General features: G+C 37.8%; 1 protein-coding gene across 1 annotated transcript in view; it reads left to right on the top strand.

Moving 5' to 3' along the window:
• The window catches only part of LOC138443218 (EGF-like and EMI domain-containing protein 1), a 605,343-nt gene that overhangs the window by 482,512 nt on the left and 95,310 nt on the right, over nucleotides 1-27,521 (top strand). Inside the window, 8 exon segments of the mRNA XM_069595258.1 lie at nucleotides 6,398-6,535; nucleotides 11,458-11,580; nucleotides 13,688-13,810; nucleotides 14,186-14,365; nucleotides 17,205-17,336; nucleotides 21,356-21,484; nucleotides 22,903-22,982; nucleotides 22,985-23,033. Coding sequence (XP_069451359.1) covers nucleotides 6,398-6,535; nucleotides 11,458-11,580; nucleotides 13,688-13,810; nucleotides 14,186-14,365; nucleotides 17,205-17,336; nucleotides 21,356-21,484; nucleotides 22,903-22,982; nucleotides 22,985-23,033 — 954 coding nt within the window.

Genomic DNA, 27,521 nt, shown 5'->3' with positions numbered 1-27,521 from the left:
GCTCTCTTGGACCCATGGGTCTCCTTTGTGAGGAGTCTGTCATCTATCACCACCTCTGTCCTGCAATATTTATTGGATAGTAATAACTCCAGTGTAAAACTCAAGGGAAAGGAGCCAGCAAGAAGGAAAGAACCAGCAAGGTGAGGGGCAGCCCTAGATGCCTGTCTAGACATGCCTGTACCATGTCTGATTTCTGATCTCAGCTCCAAAGATGCCCTTCCCAGTTCTCTGCCATCAGGGCCAAAGCCCAAAGTTCAATGATACAAAATTAGTGAGTGACTGAACTAGGACTTGAACTAGTGTCTCTAAGCTCCAAATATATTATCCTTTTAACTTTGTTATGTGCTTGTGTACATCATACATCTCTTGATCAGCTTTGATCATGAAGAAGAATAAAGATAGTGACAAGCAGAATAAATCAGCCAGTGTTCTTATCTAAGCTCTCTCATGAAGATTCAGTCTTAAGGTCACTAACTTCTTCATTCTCCTCCACTGCATAAAGCTCTACATTTATTTAATGCCTGGGTTGCCAGTGTAGCCATGAGCTCTGTTGGTTTATTTCTACGGAAGACAGGGCAGTTTTGCTGCGGTGATATTTATCTTTTAAAGAGCAAACTAAATAAGATGGGAGGGAAGAATTAACTACTAATTAGGATATAACTTTTTCCAAAGTGAGTCTTTCTCTTGGTGCCCCAAGGAGTTCTTTCAGGCAGAGAGAAATGTCGATGGATTTTTCTGTATTATTAATATTTTGGCTTTTAATGTGGTCAGAGGTTTAGGAGATGAGGACATTTTACAGATGCCTGAGATAAAAATTCCTGCGATCAGACTGGTGCATTCTCAGTTATCATGAAGGAGGGGGCCATTATTGCTAATGAGTCGTGAGGTTCAAGCTTTCATAGAATTTACTTGGGAAAGCAATTTGCCCTAGAGTTGAATACATTTGGTTGAAGTGTATTTTTACATTTATCTCCCTTATGTGAATATTTGGCTAAGTTCTTTGTGTAGCTCTCACCAGACCTCAATATTTACTAACTGACATACAGAACTCTCTTGGTGAAAATGAATGTTTCAAAACTTGTAGGTGGAGTAAATGTTTTCAGAACATGGTCATATTTAACAATAAATTGTGTATTCTTCATATAGCAGCCTATCTTAGGCAAATATTGTTTTAACTTTTTCCTAAGACAACGATATTTTGTACCTATGTCATTTCTTTTCAGAAGTTCTCCAAATACTGTAGAGCATAAATGTTGAATCCTCAGTGTGTTCTGTGAATGAACTATCACTATCTTGTGGTTAGTAATTTAAAAATTCCAGATCCAGCATGGTTAAGTAAAACGTTCTACAACTACCAGACAATATATAGTGAACTTAAACTCCATACATATTTAATGCATATTTAAGATATTGAGCAAATAATGATTATTTGCTATGAGAAAACACAGGGGTCAGTTTTTAAACATTTTAAAGAATATTTTTAAGTATGATAGTTTAACTGTATCATCCATGTCAAAAACATTTACTTCTGGTGGTAAGTTATAGGTGAGTATGTACTTGTTTTAGCCTCGTATAGTTTTTGTGAGGTTCCAATAATACCATTTATTTTTAAAGTAAATTACCTCCAGCAATCTTAGAGCCACATTGATCACAGGAGAAAAACAAGAACCAGAGCCAAAATTTGAGATTTGTCTCCCTAAAGAGTATATGTTAACATATTGTGAAAAATATCAGTTCCCTTAATTATTTCAATCTTTCCTTTAGCTTTCTCATTTAGCTCAGCTCTAAACTAGCTGTTTCTAAACCCAAAGGCATTCTTATTTTCAACAATAAATTGATTAGCATAATCCTTCTTTTGTTTAGTCAATCATTCAAAACCTATTTTTGAACATCTGTTATGTGCTGGGTAATATAAGATGATGAAGGCAGAGAGGGATGAGCACAAAGACAGGGATATGTCCTGGCTGCTCCAGGATATATAAGGCTGCTACCTACCATAGACAGGAGGCTGAGATCTGGGAGCATGATTTCTGTACTGTAACCATACAAGAAAAATAGCAGATACCTCAGCAGTTAAATTGTAATATAGGCTCTCAAAGAATGCCACAACCCTGAGTGTCTTTGTTCTGGTCTTTCCCATCTTTCTTCTTTCAAAGGATTCAAGAGAAATACTCCATTGTGTATATGTACCACAGCTTTCCTATCCATTCATCTGCTGATGGACATCTAGGTTGTTTCCATGTCCTGGCTATTATAAACAGTGCTGCGATGAACATTGGGGTACATGTGTCTCTTTCAATTCTGGTTTCCTCGGTGTGTATGCCCAGAAGTGGGATTGCTGGGTCATAAGGTAGTTCTATTTGCAATTTTTTAAGGAATCTCCACACTGTTCTCCATAGTGGCTGTACTAGCTTGCATTCCCACCAACAGTGTAGGAGGGTTCCCTTTTCTCCACACCCTCTCCAGCATTTATTGCTAGCGGATTTTTGGATCGCAGCCATTCTGACTGGTGTGAAGTGGTACCTCATTGTGGTTTTGATTTGCATTTCTCTAATAATGAGTGATGTTGAGCATCTTTTCATGTGTTTGTTAGCCATCCGGATGTCTTCTTTGGAGAAATGTCTATTTAGTTCTTTGGCCCATTTTTTGATTGGGTCGTTTATTTTTCTGGAGTTGAGCTGCATAAGTTGCTTGTATATTTTTGAGATTAGTTGTTTGTCAGTTGCTTCATTTGCTATTATTTTCTCCCATTCAGAAGGCTGTCTTTTCACCTTGCTTATATTTTCCTTTGTTGTGCAGAAGCTTTTAATTTTAATTAGATCCCATTTGTTTATTTTTGCTTTTATTTCCAGCATTCTGGGAGGTGGATCATAGAGGATCCTGCTGTGATTTATGTCTGAGAGTGTTTTGCCTATGTTCTCCTCTAGGAGTTTTATAGTTTCTGATCTTACATTTAGATCTTTAATCCATTTTGAGTTTATTTTTGTGTGCGGTGTTAGAAAGTGATCTAGTTTCATTCTTTTACAAGTGGTTGACCAGTTTTCCCAGCACCACTTGTTAAAGAGATTGTCTTTACTCCATTGTATATTCTTGCCTCCTTTGTCAAAGATAAGGTGTCCATATGTGTGTGGATTTATCTCTGGGCTTTCTATTTTGTTCCATTGATCTATATGTCTGTCTTTGTGCCAGTACCATACTGTCTTGATGACTGTGGCTTTGTAGTAGAGCCTGAAGTCAGGCAAGTTGATTCCTCCAGCTCCATTCTTCTTTCTCAAGATTGCTTTGGCTATTCGAGGTTTTTTGTATTTCCATACAAAGCTTGAAATTATTTGTTCTAGTTCTGTGAAAAATGTGGCTGGTAGCTTGATAGGGATTGCATTGAATTTGTAAATTGCTTTGGGTAGTATACTCATTTTCACTATATTGATTCTTCCAATCCATGAACATGGTATATTTCTCCATCTATTAGTGTCCTCTTTGATTTCTTTCATCAGTGTTTTATAGTTTTCCATATATAGGTCTTTAGTTTCTTTAGGAAGATATATTCCTAAGTATTTTATTCTTTTCGTTGCAATGGTGAATGGAATTGTTTCCTTAATTTCTTTTTCTACTTTCTCATTATTAGTGTATAGGAATGCAAGGGATTTCTGTGTGTTGATTTTATATCCTGCAACTTTACTATATTCATTGATGAGCTCTAGTAATTTTCTGGTGGAGTCTTTAGGGTTTTCCATGTAGAGGATCATGTCATCTGCAAACAGTGAGAGTTTTACTTCTTCTTTTCCAATTTGGATTCCTTTTATTTCTTTTTCTGCTCTGATTGCTGTGGCCAAAACTTCCAGAACTATGTTGAATAGTAGCGGTGAAAGTGGACACCCTTGTCTTGTTCCTGACTTTAGGGGAAATGCTTTCAATTTTTCACCATTGAGGATAATGTTTGCTGTGGGTTTGTCATAGATAGCTTTTATTATGTTGAGATATGTTCCTTCTATTCCTGCTTTCTGGAGAGTTTTTATCATAAATGGATGTTGAATTTTGTCAAAGGCCTTCTCTGCATCTATTGAGATAATCATATGGTTTTTATTTTTCAATTTGTTAATGTGGTGAATTACATTGATTGATTTGCGGATATTGAAGAATCCTTGCATCCCTGGGATAAAGCCCACTTGGTCATGATGTATGATCTTTTTAATGTGTTGTTGGATTCTGATTGCTAGAATTTTGTTGAGGATTTTTGCATCTATGTTCATCAGAGATATTGGCCTGTAGTTTTCTTTTTTTGTGACATCTTTGTCAGGTTTTGGTATTAGGGTGATGGTGGCCTCATAGAATGAGTTTGGAAGTTTACCTTCCTCTGCAATTTTCTGGAAGAGTTTGAGTAGGATAGGTGTTAGCTCTTCTCGAAATTTTTGGTAGAATTCAGCTGTGAAGCCATCTGGACCTGGGCTTTTGTTTGCTGGAAGATTTCTGATTACAGTATCAATTTCCGTGCTTGTGATGGGTCTGTTAAGATTTTCTATTTCTTCCTGGTTCAGTTTTGGAAAATTGTACTTTTCTAAGAATTTGTCCATTTCTTCCACGTTGTCCATTTTATTGGCATACAACTGCTGATAGTAGTCTCTTATGATCCTTTGCAAGACAGGGAAAGAGACACAGATGTGTATAATGGACTTTTGGACTCAGAGGGAGAGGGAGAGGGTGGGATGATTTGGGAGAATGACATTCTAACATGTATACTATCATGTGAATTGAATCGCCAGTCTATGTCTGACGCAGGATGCAGCATGCTTGGGGCTGGTGCATGGGGATGACCCAGAAAGATGTTCTGGGGAGGGAGGTGGGAGGGGGGTTCATGTTTGGGAATGCATGTAAGAATTAAAGATTTTAAAATTTAAAAAATAAAAAACTAAAACTTAAAAAAAAAAAAAAGATCCAGCACAGCCAAAAATAAATAAATAAACATTTTAAAGACAAAAAAAAAAAAAGAAAAGCATTCCAATTATCTTCAGATTCTTTGGATAGGAAGAACTTGGTCTTTTCAGTTTAGATTTATTTTTGTCCTCGGCAACTTTTTGTGAACTTTTGAGTCTGTACAATTTCTCTTGAATGCTGTTTATTCCATTAGCATTCTGTATTCAAATAAACGGCAAGAACCTTGAAAAACTAAATAAAAATTTCTTGATTTAAATTTTATAATAATGTCAGAACTATGAAAATGTAAATATATGTAATTTATTATTTGACAACAAAGTTACTGATAAAGACATTTCTATCACTAAAAAAAAAAAAAAAAAAAAAAAACAAAGGATTCAAGAGGTAAAAATGGAAGGAAATGAACCAACGTAGTCACTCTCATTAGAGGTGTGTCCAAGCACACAAATGAAGAACAATAGAGACCAATGGTGAAAATAGCAGAGTATCTAATTCCATATTTTTCACAATGATTCAAAGCATTCTTCTATTTTTCATTTTCTCACTTAGAAAATGATTGATTATAATATCTGTGTGCTCAGGAAAATTGGCATCTATATATTGAGGTGGATGTCCCCTCAAATGCCCCAAATTAGTGGCATGTACCACAATCAGCAAATTGGTGTTTGAATTAATAGGATGTTTATATACAAAATGACTCTTGTATACATCATAGCTATGATGCTAGTTACATATAATCAGCTAACTCATTGGTTTTGTATTCATACTTTTGTTCCATTATTTTGTTCCATACACTGCTCACAGCCTAGGAAAGGGGCACATGTTAATGTATCATTAGTTTGAGAACAGATAGGTCAACTGTCAAACTATTTGCTTTCTGATCATTGATTCAGTACACACACACACACACACACACACACACACACACATATATATTTACACTCTGAAAATACCAAAAATTGCCATAGGTAAGTATCCTTTAAGACGTGTTTAATAACCACTGGTGGACTCATTACCTTTCTGTATCACCTTGTCATTTTAATATTATTTATAGGTTTATTATTATTTTGATATGATATAAATATTTACAGGGCTTCCCTGGTGGTTCAGATGGTAAATAATCTACTTGCAATGCAGGAGACCAGGTTCAACCCCTGGGTGGGGAAGATCCCCTGAAGAAAGGAATGGCTACCCAGTATTCTTGCCTGGAGAATTCCATGGACAGAGGAGCCTTAGAGGGCTCAGTCCATGAGGTCACAGAGAGTAGGACATGACTGAACACTTTACTTCATTGTCAGATATGTACAATGCTTAATAGTTCTCAAACTTTCATATGCTCAGAGTGTTGACAAATTTCCAATAAAGTTTGTCCTCTTCCCAACAGAGAGAGAGCACCAATTATTGCCATGTATTCATATTTCTCTGTTGTTATGCTAATAATCCTCCCTTTGCTTGTTTTGGAAAGGGATTGAATTGGAAATTGTCAATAGCTGTGAAAAGAACAATGGTGGTTGTTCCCATCACTGTGAACATGCAGTTGATGGGCCCTGATGCTCCTGTAACCATGGACACCGGCTCGATTCAGATGAGAAAACATGCAGAGGTAATGTATGGTGAATGCTATCTTCCTTCAGAAGTTGCCCTGGATTCATTTAGCCCTTTCTTCTCTAATACTTGGTGCTGTAATGTAGCCACAACTCTCAAACTACAAGTAAAATGAACAGTGTCTTTGGCTACTGGATAATGTAAAAGAAATATTTATTGAAAGAAGATATCATAGTGTTTCAAGATACTTACTTTGAAGTTAAAGAAGATTTAAAACTTATTAGTGATATACGTGACTTAACAGTTTTATTTCTGGAAAATATTCCAAAGCTTACCTAACCATCTAATGTAATTTGTGATTCAAACAACAAATGCTGCCATCCTAATTCTCTCCACCTCAAGCAGAAGCAAATCATGTTCATTGGTTTTCAACTTGGTGATAATTTGGATGCATGTTCAACTTTGACATGGCAGGTAGCTACATTCCAAAAGCAAACATTAGAAGATATTATTCTTTGGGAAACCCAGCTCAAAGCCATAGGAAAGGATAACTTTTTCAAAATATTATTAAAACGTATCACTGGAGACAATGAGAAGAATAAATTCCACCCCAGCTTGCTCCATAGTGAAATGTTTAATCTAGAACTTCTGAGAAAAAGGAATATCTACCAAAAATTGGGAGAATGAGCATCTCTAGTGTTCCTACTCCTGCAAAAAATTTCCCTGACATCACTCTATCCCTCTTTCTTAGCCTCCCTATTGTTGGAAGCAGCTATTTTGCCTCAGACTTTCCTGGTATACTGTTGCATTTTGTAAAAAGCTCTTGAAAGAAAGAGCATTTTTTCCTTTATTTACATAATAGACTTCCCAAGGTGATGTTTCCTACAAACCTTACAGACCTCAGACCTCGGTGTGGCCAGGTATCAGCACACAGTAGTCATTCAGCAATACGTTGGGGCTTCCCAGGTCACACAGTGGTAAAGAATCCACCTGCCAGTGCCGGAGGCGCAGGAGACTCGGGTTTGATCCCTAAGTTAGGAAGATGCCCTGGAAAAGGAAATGTCAACTCATTTCACTATTCTTGCCAAGAAAATTCCATGGATAGAGGAGCCTGGTGGGCTACAGTCCATGGGGTCGCAAGGAGTCAGACACAACTGAACTACTGAACATGAACATCAAACTAAATTACTATGTGCCCTGGGTCTGAGAGCACCTACAAGCCTCTAAAACAATTTGTCATCATTTGCAAATTAGGATACCCTATTTGCATGTTTTCTTTTGTGACATTTTATCAAAAAATATTTCTTAAAAATTATGATATGAGTACTAAAAAAAAAAAAAACAAAACTTTGACCATCTAATGCTACTCAGTGTAGCTCAAAATAAATTGAAGTACCATAAGTAAAGAGGTGAATTTCAAAAGCCTAAGTTGTTGGGATTTTTTTAGTTTGGCACTAATGTAACAGAGTGAACTTTAGGGGATTTTAAAGTATTTGGGTTTCATAAATTTTTAAACCAAAACAATGTCTTTGCTTATTATTTCTTAATCCAACATCACCTTCTGCATTTTTCTCAGAGTCTACAGTGGCTAGCTTAATGAAGCCAGGTGCTTGCCTTGCACCTTCTTACGTAATTAAAAATATGCTTATAGATTTCTACCTTGCTAGCATTTGGATCTCTGGAAAAAATAAAGAACTTCTTTTATTTTTCCCTCCTCCCTTCTTCCTTCCCTCCCTTCCTTCCTTCTTATCCTCTTCTTTTGACTGTTCGTTAAGGGAAACTGGAATTTTGTTAAGGCTTTTGTTTGAAGCTTATAATTTGATATCTTTCCTGATTCTTTGAAAAGTACAATTTGGTAAAGTTCATATTTACAGCCAGCAAAAATCACATCTGCCAGGGTCAAAATATAGAAAATTACATATTTATGAGATTTCAGCAGTCATCATGATGACATTATTTTGTTGATGGCTCAAGTTTATTTCATTTTCCAACAATAAATAACACTCATTCCTAAAAACCAAATATTCTCTAGAGTAAAGGCAATGATTTGTTTGGAGTGTGCATATATATAGTCTGCCTACTTGCCTGAGAACAGATTAAGGGCATGAATGCTTTGTAAAAACATTCATGCATGAGAGAAATAATTTTCTTTTTAGCTTATTTTAGAATCAACTTCTTCTTACATGAGAACATACAAATAAATGTGAAGATAAGTTATCTAGTCTGCAAATGGTCAGTCTTGCCCAAATGCAAGCATTTATTAGGGATAAAACCTAGTGATGTGTTAACACAGTTTGAAAGACAGCTATACAAAATACAAGTGTCTCACCAGCAATAAGTTGACTGATTTTAACAATTGGTAGTTATCAGAAAAAAAAATTATTCTACTCTTTGGTGCTTTATTCAGTGACTATGTGTGGGAGACAGATACAGAAGATCAGGTCCTTTCAAGGTTTACTTTTGATGCTTTTCTGAAGTCATAGTTGAAATGTTTAATTGTTTTACTTGCTATCATTGATTCTGTATTTTTGATTAGGGCTAAATTTACAGGTGAATTTCTCTGCAGTATTGTGATATTTGGTATATTGGCCAATGAGGGAAAATATGATCACCAGAGAGGCAGAGGAATTAAAAATAAGATCTTACAAAAAAAAAAAAAAGATCTGAGAAGGAATAAAGAAATTTAAGGAAACATGATATAAGGCTTGAAGGGACAGGGCATTTTAAGAAAGGATGCATGGGATTTCTAATGAGTTCTATACATGAGACAAGAAATAGCCCCAGAGGAAATAGAAGAAGAATCCAAAATGGATCATAAAATGATAAATTGAAGAACTTATTTTTCCCATTAATATGATGTGATTGTGCTTCTTACTAGCTAGAATAAGGAATAATGAGACAGATGTATTTAGAGGCTCTGGTAGTATATAATACTTCAAAAAAAAATCTTGAAATAAGAAACCACCCCCCCCCAAAAAAAAAACTTAAAACATAATATTTTAACCCCAGTGTTCATTACAGCAACTATTTACAATAGCTAGGACCTGGAAGCAACCTAGATGCCCATCAACAGATGAATGGATAAGGAATTTGTGGTACATATAACACAATGGAATATTACTCAGCTATAAAAAGGGAGTGTATTTGAGTCAGTTCTAATGAGGTAGATGAACCTAGAGCCTATTACACAGAGTGAAGTAAGTTAGAAAGAGAAAGACAAATATTGTGTATTAATGCATATATATGGAATCTAGAAAGATGGTATGATGTTCCTACATGCAGTACAGCAAAGGAGACATAGAGATAAAGAACAGACTTTTGAACACAGTGGGGGAAGGAGAAGGTGGGAATATTTGAGAGACTAGCATTGAAACATATACATTAATACATTACCATATGTAAAATAGATAGCCAGTGGGAATTCAGTTTGTGAATTCCCAGTTTATGAAACAGGGAACCCAAAGCCCATGATCTTTGATAAGCTAGAGGGATAGGGTGGGGAGGGAGGTGGGAGAGGGGTTCAAGAAGGAGGGGACATATGTATACCTAATGCGAATTCAGGTTGATGTATGACAAAAACCATCCAATATTGTAAAGTAATTATCCTCTAATTAAAAAATTTAAAAAAAAATTAAAAAGCAACATTTTAGATAAAAAACTGAAGTTTTAAGTGTTTTGCCTTCTATATCTATGCTATGTAATCCAAAAGACAAAGGAAGTTTTAGTGTAAGAAAGGGGGAAAAAATATCTAGAACTTTATGAGTAGCACTGCTTGTGACATCTTGCAGGAGAAAGAATGTTTTGTGTCCAAATGACCTTCATTTAGATATTTTATGGTGACCCCTAATGATGGTTAATTGATTGCACATTTTTTCCTTTCTCTTGTCTGCCTTTTCTTACATTGGTTCCCTTTCTAAGGTTAATTGAGACACTGATCTTTTATATATGTGGCTGTTCACGTAGTTATGGAGCAAAGGGATTTTTGTAAACTCAGCACTGACAGGCCACCCAACTTAACAGCTCAACAAAGCGGGTAGAATTGAAGGCCTATAGCCAAAAACCCTGACCACACAATTTCCTGATGTCTAGCAGTGGGCGATGAGTCTGTTCTATCCCTTAGCCAAATATATTACAAAAGGTTATCTCAAAACTTAGAATAAATAATCCTTTGCTGAAAGGTTTCAGTTTGATCTATTCTGATTAATTTTTATTTTCCCTAGGGCAAATAAAGGAAGATACATGGCAGATTGTAGAATTCTAGAAAGACAGTGCCAAAGGAGACTTAAAGATCATAATTTAGGAAACTGTCTATCTGATAGGACATTCCAGGGTAATAGTGTCACCAATTTTAGTAAAAACTCATCCCCATCAATATAGCATCGAAAAGTTCAAGCAAATGCCATGAAATATTCTGTAATTTAATACATAATGTTTAAGATGCTTGTCTGTGCTCTCTCTGAATTGCCTTTAACCACTTGTCTTCCCAGTCTTGTGAATTCTTTTCCTTGGAGGCATTCCTTCATCCAAAGTTCTTAGAACACACACATAGGGGCCTAAGACTGCCTCCTTTTTGTAGCTGTTAAATGTTCACTCAATGGAATATTTTAGCTCTGCTTCTCAAGCTGGTTGTTTTTTTTTTTTAATTGTTGTTCTTCAGGTTCTCTATTCAACCAGATTGCTGTTTAAATGGGAAAAATAGCAGAGAGCTCTTTCCCTGTGCTTATAAATGCATTTGGAGATTATTTACATGCTTTTCAAATAAATACTAGGCATAGGAGAAGCATGTCAGAAACATTAACCTAAATGCAAGCCTCATTCTTTTTGTGTTACCGTTTATTCAGTGCCTGTACTCTGTAGCCTGAGAAATAGAAAATAATTAGTAAAAATGGTTTTAATTTAGAAGTGGGGCTTATCAGCATCTCTATAGGTGGATTAAATTCCTATCTCTTAAATAACAAAAATGTCCTTTCACCCCTTTAGACCTTGATGAGTGTGACAGTGGAGAAGCCTGCTGTGCCCAGCTCTGCATCAACTATTCAGGAGGCTATGAATGCAGTTGTCAGGAAGGCTTTCAGATCAGTTCTGACGGTTGTGGATGTGATGGTAAATTCCTGAGCTCTAACATGAAATCCCTGATGTGATGGGGCAATCAATGGAGGAGGAATATCTGAGGCAGAGGGTTAGGGTGAGAAAGAAGCTTTCACCTTAAAGAAACTTGGATCTCTCTGTGGTCCAGTCACATACTATTGTATGAACCTGGGTGACACTAAGTGCTCTGAGCCTCAAATCCTCATCAGTAAAGTGAAGACAATTATGGGATTACCGGATAAATCAAGAAATGTAATCAATGTAAAGGGCCTGCTACTGTGATTGACATCAAGAAATCACTCAACTAAAAGTAGCTATTATTATTATTATTATTATTATTATTATTATTTTATTATTATATTCATTGGTCCATAATCCCTTTTACCTAACCTAATACACATAGGCAAGTGAGAGATTCCAGCAAGCCATAGCATAATGCTACAGGAGTCCCTTATGGTAATCATGACTGGAAACCGAGTTGATTATTGAAAGTTATTTTAATTAGACAGCAGCAGCAAAAGGATTGCCATTTCTTGAGCCATAGTATCAGATTCCTTTATATATCTGATGTTAATCTAGCTAATGTAAGTTTCAAGATGAGTCATTCTATAATTTTCTAACTGATTTGTTGCTTACCTTTTAGAGGATTTCTAGCTGACATATATTTTTATAATATCATGAAAGTGAAAGTGAAGTGAAATTGTTAGTCACTCAGTCTTACCTGACTCTTTGCAACCCCATGTATGTAGCGCACCAGGCTCCTCTGTCCATGGAATTGTCCAGGCAGGAATACTGGAGTAGGTGCCACCCCCTTCTCCAGGGAATCTTTGTGACCCTGGCATTGAACCCAAGTCTCCAGCATTGCAGGCAATTTTTTTACCGTCTGAGCCACCAGGGAGGCCCCTATCCTAGAGGAGTTTGAACTTAGTAAATTCACATTTTTGTGAAGGGCTCATATAAGCCATTGCTAAAAAAAATTACTTTACCAAGTTTACCCTGAATATATAATCTTTAAATTTTTATTTGTGGTCATTATTACCATTATTTTGAACCATATTTTTCTTGAAATAAAAAATGAGAATATTATTATCTATTTCAATAACATTCAAATTACATAAGAAGACTTTAATGCCTCAGAGAAAATAGTGTTTCTTTGATTAAAGAAGCAAATTCTTACATTCTGTTAAGGATGCTAGGTATGTTTCTTCACTTAGATGCCAAACTCCCCAGCCTTGCAGTGTCGATAACAACAAAGAACATACAACTATGATATCTATATATTCTAAATACAGTAGAACATATTACTACTTACACCTCCCATCCAATTAACAGGGCCAAAAAAAATTGAATTTTATGTACCATCTGCTGTTAAACAGAGTGAGCCAAGAGATGATTATATGGCGAGAATATACATACTTGGGTACACACGTCCAAATGGAAAAGGTATTCACAATCTGAGGCCAGCCTAGAAGCTCAGTTTCATAAATGAACTTTTAGAATCATGAACACACTGACCAAAGCCTGGGCTCGGATGTGAATTTAACACCAGTAAGTTGTATGAGATCAAAACTTAGGATTCTTCCATCTCTAAAATTCTCCACAAATCATGTACAAAATTATGCATTGAATAAATGCTTTGCCATAGATGTTGAATAATTCAAGAGTGAATGAACATTCTGCTAAATGATACACAGCCTGAGACTATGTAAGTTTTAAATTCTTCATCAAAATCTTATGAACGAGATCTCAGAAAGACATTGTCTATGCATATAGATAAATGATGGTAAACTTGGAAATGAATAAAAGGAAAATAATTGGCAGGATATTCTTGAGGAAGAATTTGGGGTCGGGGAGATCCCCTGGAGTAGGAAATGGCAACCCACTCCAGTATTCTTGCCTGGGAAATCCCACAGACAGAGGAGCCTGGAGGGCCACAGTTCATGGGATCACAAAGAGTCAGACACGTCTGAGCAAACAGCACACACAGACACGCACACTCTCTGTATAGCACTGTATAGCAGTGCGTTGTTATTCGTTAATAAAGGTGACAAATATGCCCACAAGTTCATAATATCTATTTTATCTCTACACCAAAGAGCAGACATTGTTTGAATTTTCCTAGATGTGGATGAATGTCTGGACGTCAGCATCATCTGTGACCAACTGTGCATCAATTCTGTTGGAACCTATGAGTGTTCTTGTGAGGAAGGCTATAGAATTGGAAGTGATGGGAAAACTTGCATCTGTAAGTCTCTGTGAAGAATTCTATCAAATCTCTTCTAAATGACTTCAGCCCTTGTCTTGTTCTTTAGGAGCACGGAGACCATATATTCTTTAACTCAACCTGTCCTCCCCTTTCTCTCTTCACAGACTAAGATCTTTTCTTTTCCCCTTTTGTTCTCCACGTGGCAGTTTCCACTCTGTGCTTGCTGTGTCTCACCTTCATTTACAATAGACTGTTTGAAATGGTCTTCTCAAAGACTTTTACCTTTCGGCTACCCCCTGCCTTGGCTATCTAGTTCAAACGCTTCTCATTTCTCTCATCAACCCTTGCTCAGTTTTTCCTTCTTTTAACCAGCATGTGGAATCTAGGCATTTCTCTGTGTGGTCTTAACTTTAGATGATGAACCAGAGGAAGAAGAAGAATTAGACATTGTGAAGTTTCCAGGTCTTCTATGCAAGAGCCCACCTCAACTGCTTCATTATGTGGCCACCTCTCTGCCTCTTTCCTATGAAGATGAAGACCATGAGGAAGAGGAACAAGAAATTCCAGGAGAGCTGACTGATTTGCACAATGTTGGTGGGTAAATGAACGTGTTTCATTATAATCACCTCTTCCCTCTATTTTTAGATAATTCACAGAATTTCTTTTATAGACAATTTTGTTATCAATATTTAATGCCAAATAAAAGCGTTTAACGTGATATTGACAAGAGACATGGGACCAAAATTACTTCTTTACAGCTCCCTATCAAATTCATCATCTGTTATCTTTCTTCCTTTTGCCAATAAAGGGTTGCTATGTATGTATGCATTGACAAGGGGGTGCTGGGTGATGGAAATTTGATACAGTGAAATGGAGCTGAAAAATATATTTGAATTAGCATCATGGAGACAAGGATTGGGGCCTTTTAGTTCTAACAGTTTAAACTCAACTAGAAGTCATTTTTGTATAGTTAAAATTTACTTTAAATAGCCTGAAAATCTAGATCCTTTTTAAATTGTAAAATGCAGAGAACCAATGGTTCAATATGCTCAAATGGACCAAGAAAAAATATCTTTACAAATGTGCACAGTTTTTCTTATATCTCCACTCAACAGAACTCAAGCATCAAATCACTTCTGATCAAAATAAATTAGCATAACTTCTTTCAAAAGTAACAGTTTGCAGCCAGTCTGCTGCTGCTTTTTCTTTTCTTTGTAAGACAGAGCTGCTCTTTTTGTTCTTCCTGTATTCCTCGTATTTTAAGAGCATCAAACTTAATGATTGCCTTAGAATGCTATCAGTAAAATGAAGATTTGTTTATATGTGATGGTCAAACATAGCATCAGTAATTGCATCTACATAAAGATAGAAATTCTTTAATGTTTCTTAGTCAAGCTTCTGATACTTTGGCTACTCAAAGTCACAAGTGAAATAGTTCAAGGCTACCCGGGCAGTTAGGACTTGAAGGGCCAAGGTCTAGAGAGAAGAGAAATTCAGACAAGTAAGATGGACAGTCTGTGCCACATTTCTCCTTGAGCCATCTGCTAGTGGATGGGCAGTGCAGATAGAGAAGCCAGGAAATCTATAGATAGCTGCTGAGAGGGTGAGGAGCTTAGCACAGTTACCAGCAGTTTTGTGGTGCTAGGAGGTAGACTGAAATTCAGAATCTGCCAAGATGGAGAAGCCGCGCTAAACATGACAGGCTTTCAACTGGGACATCTGAAAGACCCATTGTGAAATGGGCAAAACTTAAAAACTAGTGAACCCACAATATGGCTGAGTTTCATAATCATTATATTGAATGAAAGAAGCTTGATAACCAAAGAGTGCGTACCTTACGATTCTATTCATATAAAGTTCAAAAATAAGGGTAAATATTCCATGGCAGTATAAATCAGAATGGTGCTTAATTTGTAAGGCTAATGATTCAGTTCAGTTCAATTCAGTTGCTCAGTCGTGTCCGACTCTGCGACCCCATGAATCACAGCACACCTGGCCTCCCTGTCCATCACCATCTCCCGGAGTTCACTCAGACTCACGTCCATCGAGTCTGTGATGCCATCCAGCCATCTCATCCTCGGTCGTCCCCTTCTCCTCCTGCCCCAATCTCTCCCAGCATCAGGGTCTTTTCCAATGAGTCAGCTCTTCACATGAGGTGGCCAAAGTACTGGAGTTTCAGCTTTAGCATCATTCCTTCCAAAGAAATCCCAGGGCTGATCTCCTTCAGAATGGACTGGTTGGATATCCTTGCAGTCCAAGGGACTCTCAAGAGTCTTCTCCAACACCGCAGTTCAAAAGCACTCAGCTTTCTTCACAGTCCAACTCTTGCATCCATACATGACCACTGGAAAAACAATAGCCTTGACTAGATGGACCTTTGTTGGCAAAGTAATGTCTCTGTTTTTCAATATGCTATCTAGGTTGGTCATAACTTTTCTTCCAAGGAGTAAGCGTCTTTTAATTTCATGACTGCAGTCACCATCTGAAGTGATTTTGGAGCCCCAAAAAATAAAGTCAGCCACTGTTTCCACTGTTTCCCCATCTATGTGCCATGAAGTGATGGGACCGGATGCCATGATCTTTGTTTTCTGAATGTTGAGCTTTAAGCCAACTTTTTCACTCTCCTCTTTCACTGTCATCAAGAGGCTTTTTAGTTCCTTTTCACTTTCTGCCGTAAGGGTGGTGTCATCTGCATATCTGAGATTATTGATTAAGAATCATCAAATCACCTTTGATTTTTTTGTGATGCTGGTGATAATCTTTATCTTCATCTGGGAGGCTTTTACATGAGGTTGTTGACAATGTGGGGAAAAATTCTGAAGGGTACATTTGAGTTTTCCACATTTCTTTACCTGTATATTAAATCTCAGTAAAAAGGCTTAGTTGGAAAAAAAAATTGTATAAAAAATGCTAGAAAACATACACACACACACACACACACACACACACACACTAAAGTGCTGGGAACATTATTTCAGTGTTCAGAAATCAATGGTAATTTCTTTTCTTTTTTTTTTTACTTTCTTGGTAAGGTAAGTTGGTAAGTTGCTCAGTCGTGTCCGACTCTTTGCGACCCCATGGACTGTAGCCCACCAGGTTCCTCCGTCCGTGGGATTTTCCAGGCAAGAATACTGGAGTGGGTTGCCATTTCCTTCTCCAGGAGATCTTCCCAACCCAGGGATCAAACCCAGGTCTCCCGTGTTGTAGGCAGACGCTTTACCACTACTTTCTTAAAGATCCTAAATATTTTTTAGGGATTACATTCCGAGCTCTGTTTTAAAAGGTATCTCTTTGCTACTATCTTTTTCTGGACTCTTTAGAAAATGTGCTCAAGGTGCATGTCTATTTGTTGGGGGAAGTAAAGGGTTTCATCTTCATTTTCAGTGATGTAGATAGTACATGTAGGGTTCACTAAAGTGGTATCACATTCCAGTTTGTTTAGATCACACCTTCGGACACGAATGCAGTTTGAGCTGTGAGGACTGCATGAGTGGAGGCCGATGCCAGGAAGGAAAGAGTGAGTGTTCCTGTCCCAATGGCTGGAGAGGCATTCTTTTTAATGAAAGTAAGTAATACTTTGGAGCATTGGTTGGGGGTGATGAATTCTCCTTTTACTGCTGGTGAACTACTGGTGATGAGTTCTTTCCACGTGTTCTCCCTAAAATGTTTTAACAAGATTAACGGTTGATAGGGATGGGAAACCAACTTATTTGTTGTGCGCAAAGAATGTCTGTGAAGCACTGAGGTTTCAAACTGAACATGTGATTAAAATGGGAAATTTTGTGTTCCCTGGGAAACTTGATGTGTTGTCTCTTGTTTAATAAAGGATCCTAATATCCTCAGCCTATAAAAATCCCTCCATTTAAATAAATCATTAGGCCCTGGCAAGCTACTCCCTGTGAAGAAAAAAAAGTAAAATGATTTTTGTTATGAAGTATAATTAATGGAACTGCTTAACTGTTGCCTCTTTTTGTTTGTGTTTTCTTATCTTTTTCTTTAAAACTTATGTAAGTACAGGCAATGACAATTTTTTTATATAAGCCTCTCATGAGAAAATGTCAATGATTTGTACAATAATACCTCCAATAAATGTTTTCCTTTATATTTTAAATGGAGGTATATTTGCAGGTACTAAAACTGCCAAGTAATAAAACTCAAATATATTGACTACCTTTATTTCCTTTTTCTCTTTTTAAATTTCTCTTATAAATTTTTTAATAAAAGAGTTTTCTTTGTGAATGGCTTGGAAGATGGTATGAGCAGATTTTTCTTTTGAAGCCCCTGAATATGGGAAGAAAGAGCACAAATATTATTTCTATTATGAAATATAAGAGAAGCAAAACCTGGATTATAACATAGTGAAGTGGTTTCAGTTAGACTGCTGAGGACTTTCCTCAAGCATCACTCTGATCTTGTCTCCCTGCTGCCCAAACAGCTTCAGAAGTGTCCCATTTCCTGATACATAAAGCTTACGCTTCTAATCTAGTCACCAACAACCATCTATTATCAGGCCCTCATAAATCCTTCTCTCTTTTTATCCACAGCTCTGACCAGCTTATTATTTCCAGCAAACTAAACTACTCACTACTATCATGCTTTGTACTTTTTAGCTTTGTGCCTTTTGCTAAACTGCCATCTTTGTCTATTGCCATTTATGGCATGAAGCTTTATTTGAAGGCCCTAGTCTAACAGCCATTTATATTTCCAGTGGATTTAAAGCTTCTCTCTCTTCTTCTCTTTGTCTATCTGTCTGTCTGTCTGTCTCCATCAGATTCAAGTTAGCTATGCTCCTGTTCTATTTTCCTTGCTAGCCTGAGAGCTTATTTACGTGTTTCCAAATTGGAGGCTCCAGTGCATGAATGAATGAAGCTTTATATTGAGACACTGAGCTATGTTAATCGGCCACTTCATATAGGCAACTATATAAAATGGATCAAATAAATTTCGGGCTTCCCAGGTGGCTTAGTGGTGAAGAATCTGCCTGCCACTGCAGGAGACACAGATTTGATCCCTGAGTTGGGAAGATCCTCTGGAGAAAGGTATGGTAACCCACTCCAATATTCTTGCCTGGGAAATCCCATGGACAGAGACTGGCAGGCTACATACAGTTTATAAGGCTGAGAAGAGTCAGACACCATTGAAGGACTAAGCACACACACAAATCAATGTTGTTGCATGACTATTAGGAAGTAAATGTTTATACCCTTTATTGTAAATTTTGTTGGTAAATACGTGTCTTCCACACCCTTGATCCATAACATGTTAGCATGAGAAATAAAAGTAGAAATCTATTGCAAATCCATGAGAATAAAACATGTCTGACACAAAATTAATATACAAATGTTGAAAATGAACTTCCTGATAAAATGAAAATAACACAACCCCTTCTTTGGTTTTGGAAAAACTTAAGATTCTTTAAGTGTTCACATGGTCCTGTAAAGGGCAGTCTGGCCCTGAAAGCAGAAATTTATATCTTCTTTGCATTTCCTCTCTGTCTCTTTCATTTTTTTTCCTATAAAAATTAAAACAGAGCAATCCAAATTGGAAAGAAAAAAAGTATGATCACTAAATCTTTAACAAAAAGGGAGAGTGAGGATATTTTCTTTAAAATCCCTATAAACTGTAAAAATGAAAATGACCAACCATTCATCACTAGTATTTCTAAGAGTACCAGCTCTTCTTATGCAGCAAGAGACATTAAAAAAAAAAAAATTCTTCAGGGATCTGGAAAGTTAGTTTTCTCATTGGTTAGATCTTCTAACCCAGTATCTTTATTGGTCTATAATGAAAACATCTACTTGGAAGTTTCAGGAATTTCGGCAAGTGGTTACAAAGGAAACAACTAAAAAATTACTACATATTAATTTTAACAGCACACTTTAGGACTTCATTTCTTTTAAAGAAATTTCATGTTGGCTATCTTATTTGTTATTGTGAGGGGTCTTTCCAGTAGAAAGAGAAGACTAAAGTATTCTCATATGACAAATGAATGGACTATGTATTATATGGAAGGGAAGATTCATATCTTTTTCCAAATCATCCAGTTATGGTTTGGGACATGTTTGGTTTCAAATTTTCTTCTCTTGATAAATGTTCTCTTTGATGTTAATGAAGTATTTAGCAAATCCATGATCCCCTGGATTAGGAAAGGGCAAACCACTCCAGTATTCTTGCCTGAAAAATTCCATGGAGAGAGGAGCCTAGCCCTGGGGTTGCAAAGAGTCAGACATGACTGAGCACTCACCTGCATGCACATACTCTGTGATACCATATTCTTTTTGTGGGAGAGTAGCAGGTGATAGTGTCAGTGTGCTGATGTAGATGCCTTGCTGTAACCCAGATACTGTTCAAGCTACTTAAACTTCCTTAGCTTCATTTTCCAGGGCTATATATATATACATATATATATATATGGAGAAGGCAATGGCACCCCACTCCAGTACTCTTGCCTGGAAAATCCCATGGACGGAAGAGCCTGATGGGCTGCAGTCCATGGGGTTGCTAAAAGTCAGACACGAATAAGAGACTTCACTTTCACTTTTCACTTTCATGCATTGGAGAAGAAAATGGCAACCCCCTCCAGTATTCTTGCCTGGAGTATCCCAGGGACGGCGGAGCCTGGTGGGCTGCCATCTATGGGGTTGCACAGAGTCGGACACGACTGAAGTGACTTATCAGCATATACATATATATATATATATTTAAAATGTGTAGTCTATAGTTGCTATAAAAATTCAGAGAGTTACTACATGTAAATTAGTAATGCAGGTCTCAACCATGGTTGTTGCCAGTTTACTTCTTTATTGCTCCTTTTTTTCCCTTTCCTGTTCCTTTCCTTGTCATAGTAACCACATGGCTTGAAAGCAAAGAAAAAAGTGAGTTAGAAATCAATTTTCCATATTAGCATCTGGAATGGTGTAAGGGGGGTAGATAGAGGAGGTAATAAAAATGTAGTTTTTTAGTATTTAGCCAATGATGATAAAATGTCAATTTAAATGGCTACTGAAATGATCTCAACATCTGTATTTACTCAAGCTTAAAATCATAGACATTTTCCACACTGTATTTATTTCTAATGGAATACTAAGCACTTCCCCCCAAAATAGCAAACCAAAGAAAACAATTGCTTGTCTTTATCAGTCTTTGACAGTGCAGAATACCTTGTAATCCTCAAGATAATCTTAGTTACATTCATTTCTGGTTAAAAACACATGGCTCTTTTTTCCTACATTTTTTTCCTATTTTTCAAAATGGAAGGTGCAGTTTGTTTCTCATTAGGGTTAGTGACATCTGTACAACAAAAGTGTTTATGTAGTTTCGAAAATGTGAGGGTAAGAGTTTAAGGAGCAAGGTAAATTTTGCATGTAAACCTTGTTAGCAGTTCTTTAGTCAGCATCATTTTAACTACCTGTACCAGTAATTCCCCCAGGAATGATGAACAGGCCAGAGACTCTTCCTGGGTCTGCAAGTTACAGAGACTTTAATTACTGAGAATCAATTCTAATAGGCAATCTTTTTCTCTCTCTATTTGTGTCACAATGAGTGTGTTACACTGCATATTCACCTTCACTGTTTTCTTCATAGCTCGTTCCCCAGAGACCAGTGTGAGAGAGTATGATAACATCTGTGATTGTCAGAATGGAGGCACCTGTGACCCTCTGACTGGGCGATGCAAGTGCCCCCCAGGGGTTCATGGGAAAACCTGTGGAAACGGTAGGAATGTCTGGTCCTGTAAGACAACTCTTTAAGTTCTTGAGGTTTCTGATAAGAAATAGAACAAAAGCTGAGTCTGTATTTTTCAAGGTGGGCTTTTCTGAAGACATAAAGTACTGTGTATATATGTATACACACACACACACAAGCACACATTTGCTTTGACTGACAAATGCATAACAGAACAAAATAAGTGGTACTTAACTCTCCAGCTGTGATCCATGCAGGATGAATCCTGATACAGATAAAACCTTTCTCATCCACTGAGCAAAATGTTGAGTTTGTGTGTACAGGTTTGCACACAGGGGCTCGGGTGAATTGATTTGCTCTGCATACTAAAAGAAAGAAGAAAATGAAGCTCTTTGGATAAATCAGGGAGGATGTGAGATAAAAACCAAAAAAGGAAAGGAGAGGAGACAGAGAGGAGAAATGATGCATGAAAAACTTACGAAATACCCATCCAGTGAGTGCCGTGTGTGGATTTTTCATAGAAACCAATCAAGAGACCACATTTTCTACATGGGCTGAAAAAACGCGAAAAAAAAGAAACTGCTTGTACAATCCCAGGAGCTGAAGGCAGAGAGTCATGAAGATGTAAGTCTTCAGGGATTGCCAGAAATCATGGAGAGTTTATTAGATTCTTACAGACTGTAGAACTGGGGAGATAGAAAAACCAAGTTTAGTTTGCTCTCTGAGAGGTGCAGGAAGGCTCATGCTCACACCCTAGTTATTTATCCCCCAATTTTTATTCATTTATTCAAAATATATGTATTAAGTGTTGCAAGACACTGTGCCAGGCTTTATGATATGTTAAGAGAACAAAAATGAAACAGACCCTGGTCCTTCCTCATGAAACTCACAGTCTTGACATAGGTTACACATGTGGGTAGGTATTTCAAGTTAAATCTTAATGTGTGCTTGGAGGTTGAACCATGAGGGCCATGCAGACTGTGTGAGCCAGGGAATGGCTTGTAGAGAAGTTACCCTTTAGCAGAAGTGTGTAAAATGAGGAAACATGAAGCAAGGCAAGAGAGAAGGAAAAGCACTGCAGATTTGGGGGCCACATGTGACCGGACTCTGAAGTGAGAAAGAATGAGGTGATTTAGGGGTGCCTGAGAGGGATCTGCTGATAGAATCAAAGTCAGGGAGAACTACTGCAACATAAGGTCAGCCAGCGCAGGGGCTCATTTCTTGTTACATTTGGAGTTTTTAACCTGACAGCAATGGCAAGTCATTGCAGAATTTGGGGCAAATGATATAAAATCATAGGGGTCATTTTTAAAAGATCTCTCTAGTCTCTTGATTAATCAGATCAGAAACATCTTACCTTTGGCAGTCTCCTTATCTTACATAACAATAGCTCTAGTGAGGTTTGCACGTGGGCAAATATTCACTTTGTTTGTCTTTCTACCCTCCAGGATGCCCAGAAGGATTCTTTGGGAAGAATTGCAAAAAGAAATGTAACTGTGCCAACAATAGCCATTGCCACAGGGTATATGTGGAGCCTGTGTGTGTGAGCCAGGGCGCTATGGGAGGTTTTGTCATTTGAGTAAGTCTAAGACACTCAATTTTCTCTGTGTGTGAAGTCAGAAAGCTCAGAAAATTACTGAAAATATTTAATGTCAACTTAAAGAAACATCCAACATCAGAGTTGTGAGCTCAAGTTTTAATCAAGGTCTTGCTGAAGACTAGAGCCCAGGAGACAGCCACTCAGTTAGTTCTGAGGAAACTGCTCCAAGCAGGTAAGGGAGAAGTCAGTTTATTTATATGTATTTGTATCCTCCCTTGAGCTTGCCAGGTGGCTCAGTGGATAAAGAATCTACCTGCAATGCAGGAGATGTAGGAGACACAAGTTCCATCCCTGAGTTGGGAAGATCCCCTGGAGGAGGGCATGGCAATCCACTCCAGTATTCTTGCCTGGAGAATCCCATGGACAAAGGAACCTGGTGGACTACAGTCCATTGGGCCACAAAGAATCAGACATGGCAAGCACTGAGTGCACGTGTACACTACCTGCCCATACTCATCTCATCTAATTTTAGGGTTGACTTAATTGGCACCACACCTGTTGTGTGATATTTTACCTTATTATTTATTTATGTAAAGTAAAATGCCTTATATATTATTAAAGAGGAAGTGCAATAATATGAAATACCCCGTACATTTTTAGTGTTATCACCAAGTTATGTAAATCCATCTCTCTGTAAATATTTTAAGGTAATTAAAAAAAATAACACTCTACTAAAAAATGTATGTTGTTGCTCAGTTGCTAAGTCATGTCTGACTGTGTGTGTGTGTGTGTGTGTGTGTGTGTGTATATATATATATATATATACATGTTGATAAAAGAATCTGGCTCTTTGAAATTCTCCCTGAGATAGGCATCTAACCATTTAAGGGCGTGTTTATCCAAAGCACAGAGTGCCTCATCCTGTTTTTAATCCTGAATTCTCAGAGTTTACTGTTCATAAGCAACTTCAGTGGGTTAGGACTTAATGCTTGTGGAACAAAATGGTGAGCAGCACATCTCCGTTCTTTGTTTACATTAGACAAAGGAAGAAAGTAAAAAGCACAGCATATTTTATACAATCATATTATATACATATCATAATTTTTGTTTTAGTCTTTATTTAGCCTCCTTACATTATAGAATCTATATTTTGATGAGTGAAAAAAATATTCTGAAGTCTTTTTCCTAGTTAGTGTTTACCTTAATTATTGAGAGGGAGATGTTAATAGTTCATTTAAGTGGACATTCCACATTTTATGGAAATTAAACATCAAAAGTCCAACACACTGAGTTCTAGTGCAAAAAAAAAAAACGACCTAAAATGTCTAAATCATGCTATTCATTTTGCATTTGTGACCAGCAATCACATACTGTCAAAGATGCAAGAAAACACAATCACCAATAAGTGTTTCAGCTCATCAGTAACTTCTAAGCTATCTCCTACTGGGACAGCTCTGGGTGCCCACCTTAACATCCCACCTTGAAACTGTGCAGGTCCTTGTGAACCTGAAACAGTCTACACCTCACTTTTCCACCTATTCCATAGTCCCACCTTTGAAAATCCTTCCTGAGGGAACCTCAGTAATATCACGACCTATTTAAAATATCAGAGACCTTTTACAGTCTTACATTGTATTTTTAGTTGAATGTCTGTGGACCTTATCTATTTTAGAAAAAGCATGCCCCTTAAAAACAGAATAAGCAGTGAATTCTCCAGTAAGAGAGCCAGTGAAGGCTTCACAGAAAAACAAGCCTGGGTCTGAAGCTCTAATACTTTGGCCGCCCAATGGGAAGAGCCGACTCATTGGAAAAGACCCTGATGCTGGGAAAGATTGAGAGCAGGAGGAGAAGAGGGCAGCAGAGGATGAGATGGTTAAATAGCATCACTGATTCAATGGATGTGAATTTGAGCAAACTCCGGGAGATACTGGAGGACAGAGGAGCCTGGGATGCTACAGTCCATGACGTCACAGAGTAGGACACGATAGCAGTGAATGGCAACAACAGGAGAAAAGGTATGGACAAGGAACAGAGAACAGAAGGAGAGAAGACCTGGGTAAATGAGAATGACGATGTATCACAAAGCACTGGATACCTCCTAGAACAAACCCAGAAAGAAAAAAGATAGCATCATTTCTGTTATTGTTCCAAGGTAAGAGGATACACCACATTTTAAAGTAATAATCCTTGAATTTTTCATAAGCTAATATCAGATATTTTTGTGAAAAATATTCAAATCATAACTCATCTGCTCAAAAATTTAAAAAGCAGATGGTGGTGGTGGCAATGGTGGTTAGCAATTGGAATGTGATCCTCTTTAGAAAAAACATGCACATTCCAGGTCTTCAGGGCTCATTGCTCAGACTTGAGGCTTCATTTATTAATGCCACTTGCTTGGCCCTAAGAGGCTTGAATTTGCTACCCTATATTAGCTTTCTAGTCCTGTCACAGTGAAGCACCACAAATTGAGTGGTTTAAACAACAAAAATTAATTGCCTCATCGTTCTGGAGGCTGGAAGTCTGGGATTAAGGTGCTGGCAGGCCACATTCCTCTGCAGGCACCAGGGGAGGAACAGCCCAGGCCTCTCTCCCTTATTTCCTGTACTTCCTTGACTTCTGACAGCAGAACTCCAGTATTCTCATGGCATTTTCCCTCTGTGAGTGCCTCTTGTCCAAATTTCTCCTATTTATAAGGACAGTAGTCATATAAGACTGTAAGTCTCCCCACATCAGTATGACCTCATCTTAACGAATTATGTCAGCAGCAGCACAATTTCAAATACCACCTCACCTTAACTAATTACATCAGCAAAGTCATAATTTCCAAATGAGGTCACATTCTGAGGTACTAGAGGGAAGTACTTAAACATGTGCATTTTTGGAGGACACGTTTCAATGCATGGCAAACCCTGAGAAAACGCTAGATTACCAACAAAAGATTTCTTCTTCCACTTTTTCCTTTTTTTCCCTCCCCAGTGCTATGTTCTTAATATACTCAATTGTCACAGTTAAGTATTCCATGGTATAAGTTGTCCACTGAACCCCAGTTCTACAAGCTGAACCAGGAAGAGCAGGGCCTGGAAACTAATCTAGAAAAATGAGCACTGGAGAGTGAGCAAGAAGCCCACATCAAGGAAGACAATAGCTTTGAAAGCTGCTGGGGGTTGGTGGGTTTAGGAAAAAACTCAACATTTAGAAAATGCAGGAAGAATGAGGAGGTATCATCCAAATAGGATACTATGAACAGTGAAAAGGGCCCCTGTTGATAATTATGTTCAGCTTTAAGGGGTAACTCTTGTCTGTCCCTGGTAACTGAGACAAAGACCATCCTCCATGGTGGATTGTAACCACCACTTCAGATTACCTCTACTAATAATAGCACACATTAGCAAATGCTCATAATTTCCATCTATCAGAAAGTCAAGTGGTTTATTTTGTTCTCACCAAGCAGTTTTCGACAGCAAAGCCTATTCAGGTATATAATACAATTTGAGCCTGCAGGGCACTTGAAAGATCTTTTATTTGAGTCCCTTAGACTCCCGTAATGGAGAAGGCGATGGCACCCCACTCCAGTACTCTTGCCTGGAAAATCCCATGGACGGAGGAGCCTGGTGGGCTGCAGTCCATGGGGTCCCAAAGAGTCAGACACGACTGAGCAACTTCATTTTCACTTTTCACTTTCATGCATGGGAGAAGGAAATGGCAACCCACTCCAGTGTTCTTGCCTGGAGAATCCCGGGGACAGGGGAGCCTCGTGGGCTGCTGTCTATGGGGTTGCACAGAGTTGGACATGACTGAAGCAACTTAGCAGTAGCAGCAGCAGACTCCTGAAATGTGGGAGAAAAAAATTGTCAGTTATATTTTGGAAAGGAAATTGAAACACTGCTGCTGCTGCTGCTAAGTCACTTCAGTCGTGTCCAACTCTGTGTGACCCCATAGACGGCAGCCCACCAGGCTCCCCTGTCCCTAGGATTCTCCAGGCAAGAACACTGGAGTGGGTTGCCATTTCCTTCTCCAATGCATGAAAATGAAAAGTGAAAGTGAAGTCGCTCAGTAACTCCTCAAAAAGATAACTAAGATAACGGCATGTTTTCCAGAATGAAAAGGTAGCACTTTCTCAAATTAGAATTCCTGTGCTGACTAGCGTCCCTAAAACTCAACAGCATGGGAAAAATGATGAAGGAAAGGCAAGCACCATTTGCCAAAGATGTGGCCAAGATAATGGTGCTGTCAGGATGAAGGTTTTGGGTCATCTGCATGATGTAGAATTATTGCAGATTACCATATAATGAAAGGGAATGAAAACAATGGCGAGCCTTCCCGTCAATGCTTGTCTATAATTGCCAAACTGCGACAGGATGGATATGGGGCCTGGCAGGCGTCAGCAGCCTTTGGAGAATATAAACTACAGGCACCAATGGAGCACATTGAGAAGCAATTTCTCTCCCAGAAGCACCAAAGCCTTTTAAGTAGTTCAGGCTTCACTGTTCACATCCAGTTGCCAAAAAGCAAATGAATTGCTTGATT

The sequence above is a fragment of the Ovis canadensis genome, chromosome 1 (genome assembly GCF_042477335.2).
Source record: "Ovis canadensis isolate MfBH-ARS-UI-01 breed Bighorn chromosome 1, ARS-UI_OviCan_v2, whole genome shotgun sequence".
NCBI lineage: Eukaryota > Metazoa > Chordata > Mammalia > Artiodactyla > Bovidae > Ovis > Ovis canadensis.
Note: the sequence above shows the minus strand (reverse complement) of the source record. Positions and strands in the feature narration are given on the sequence as shown.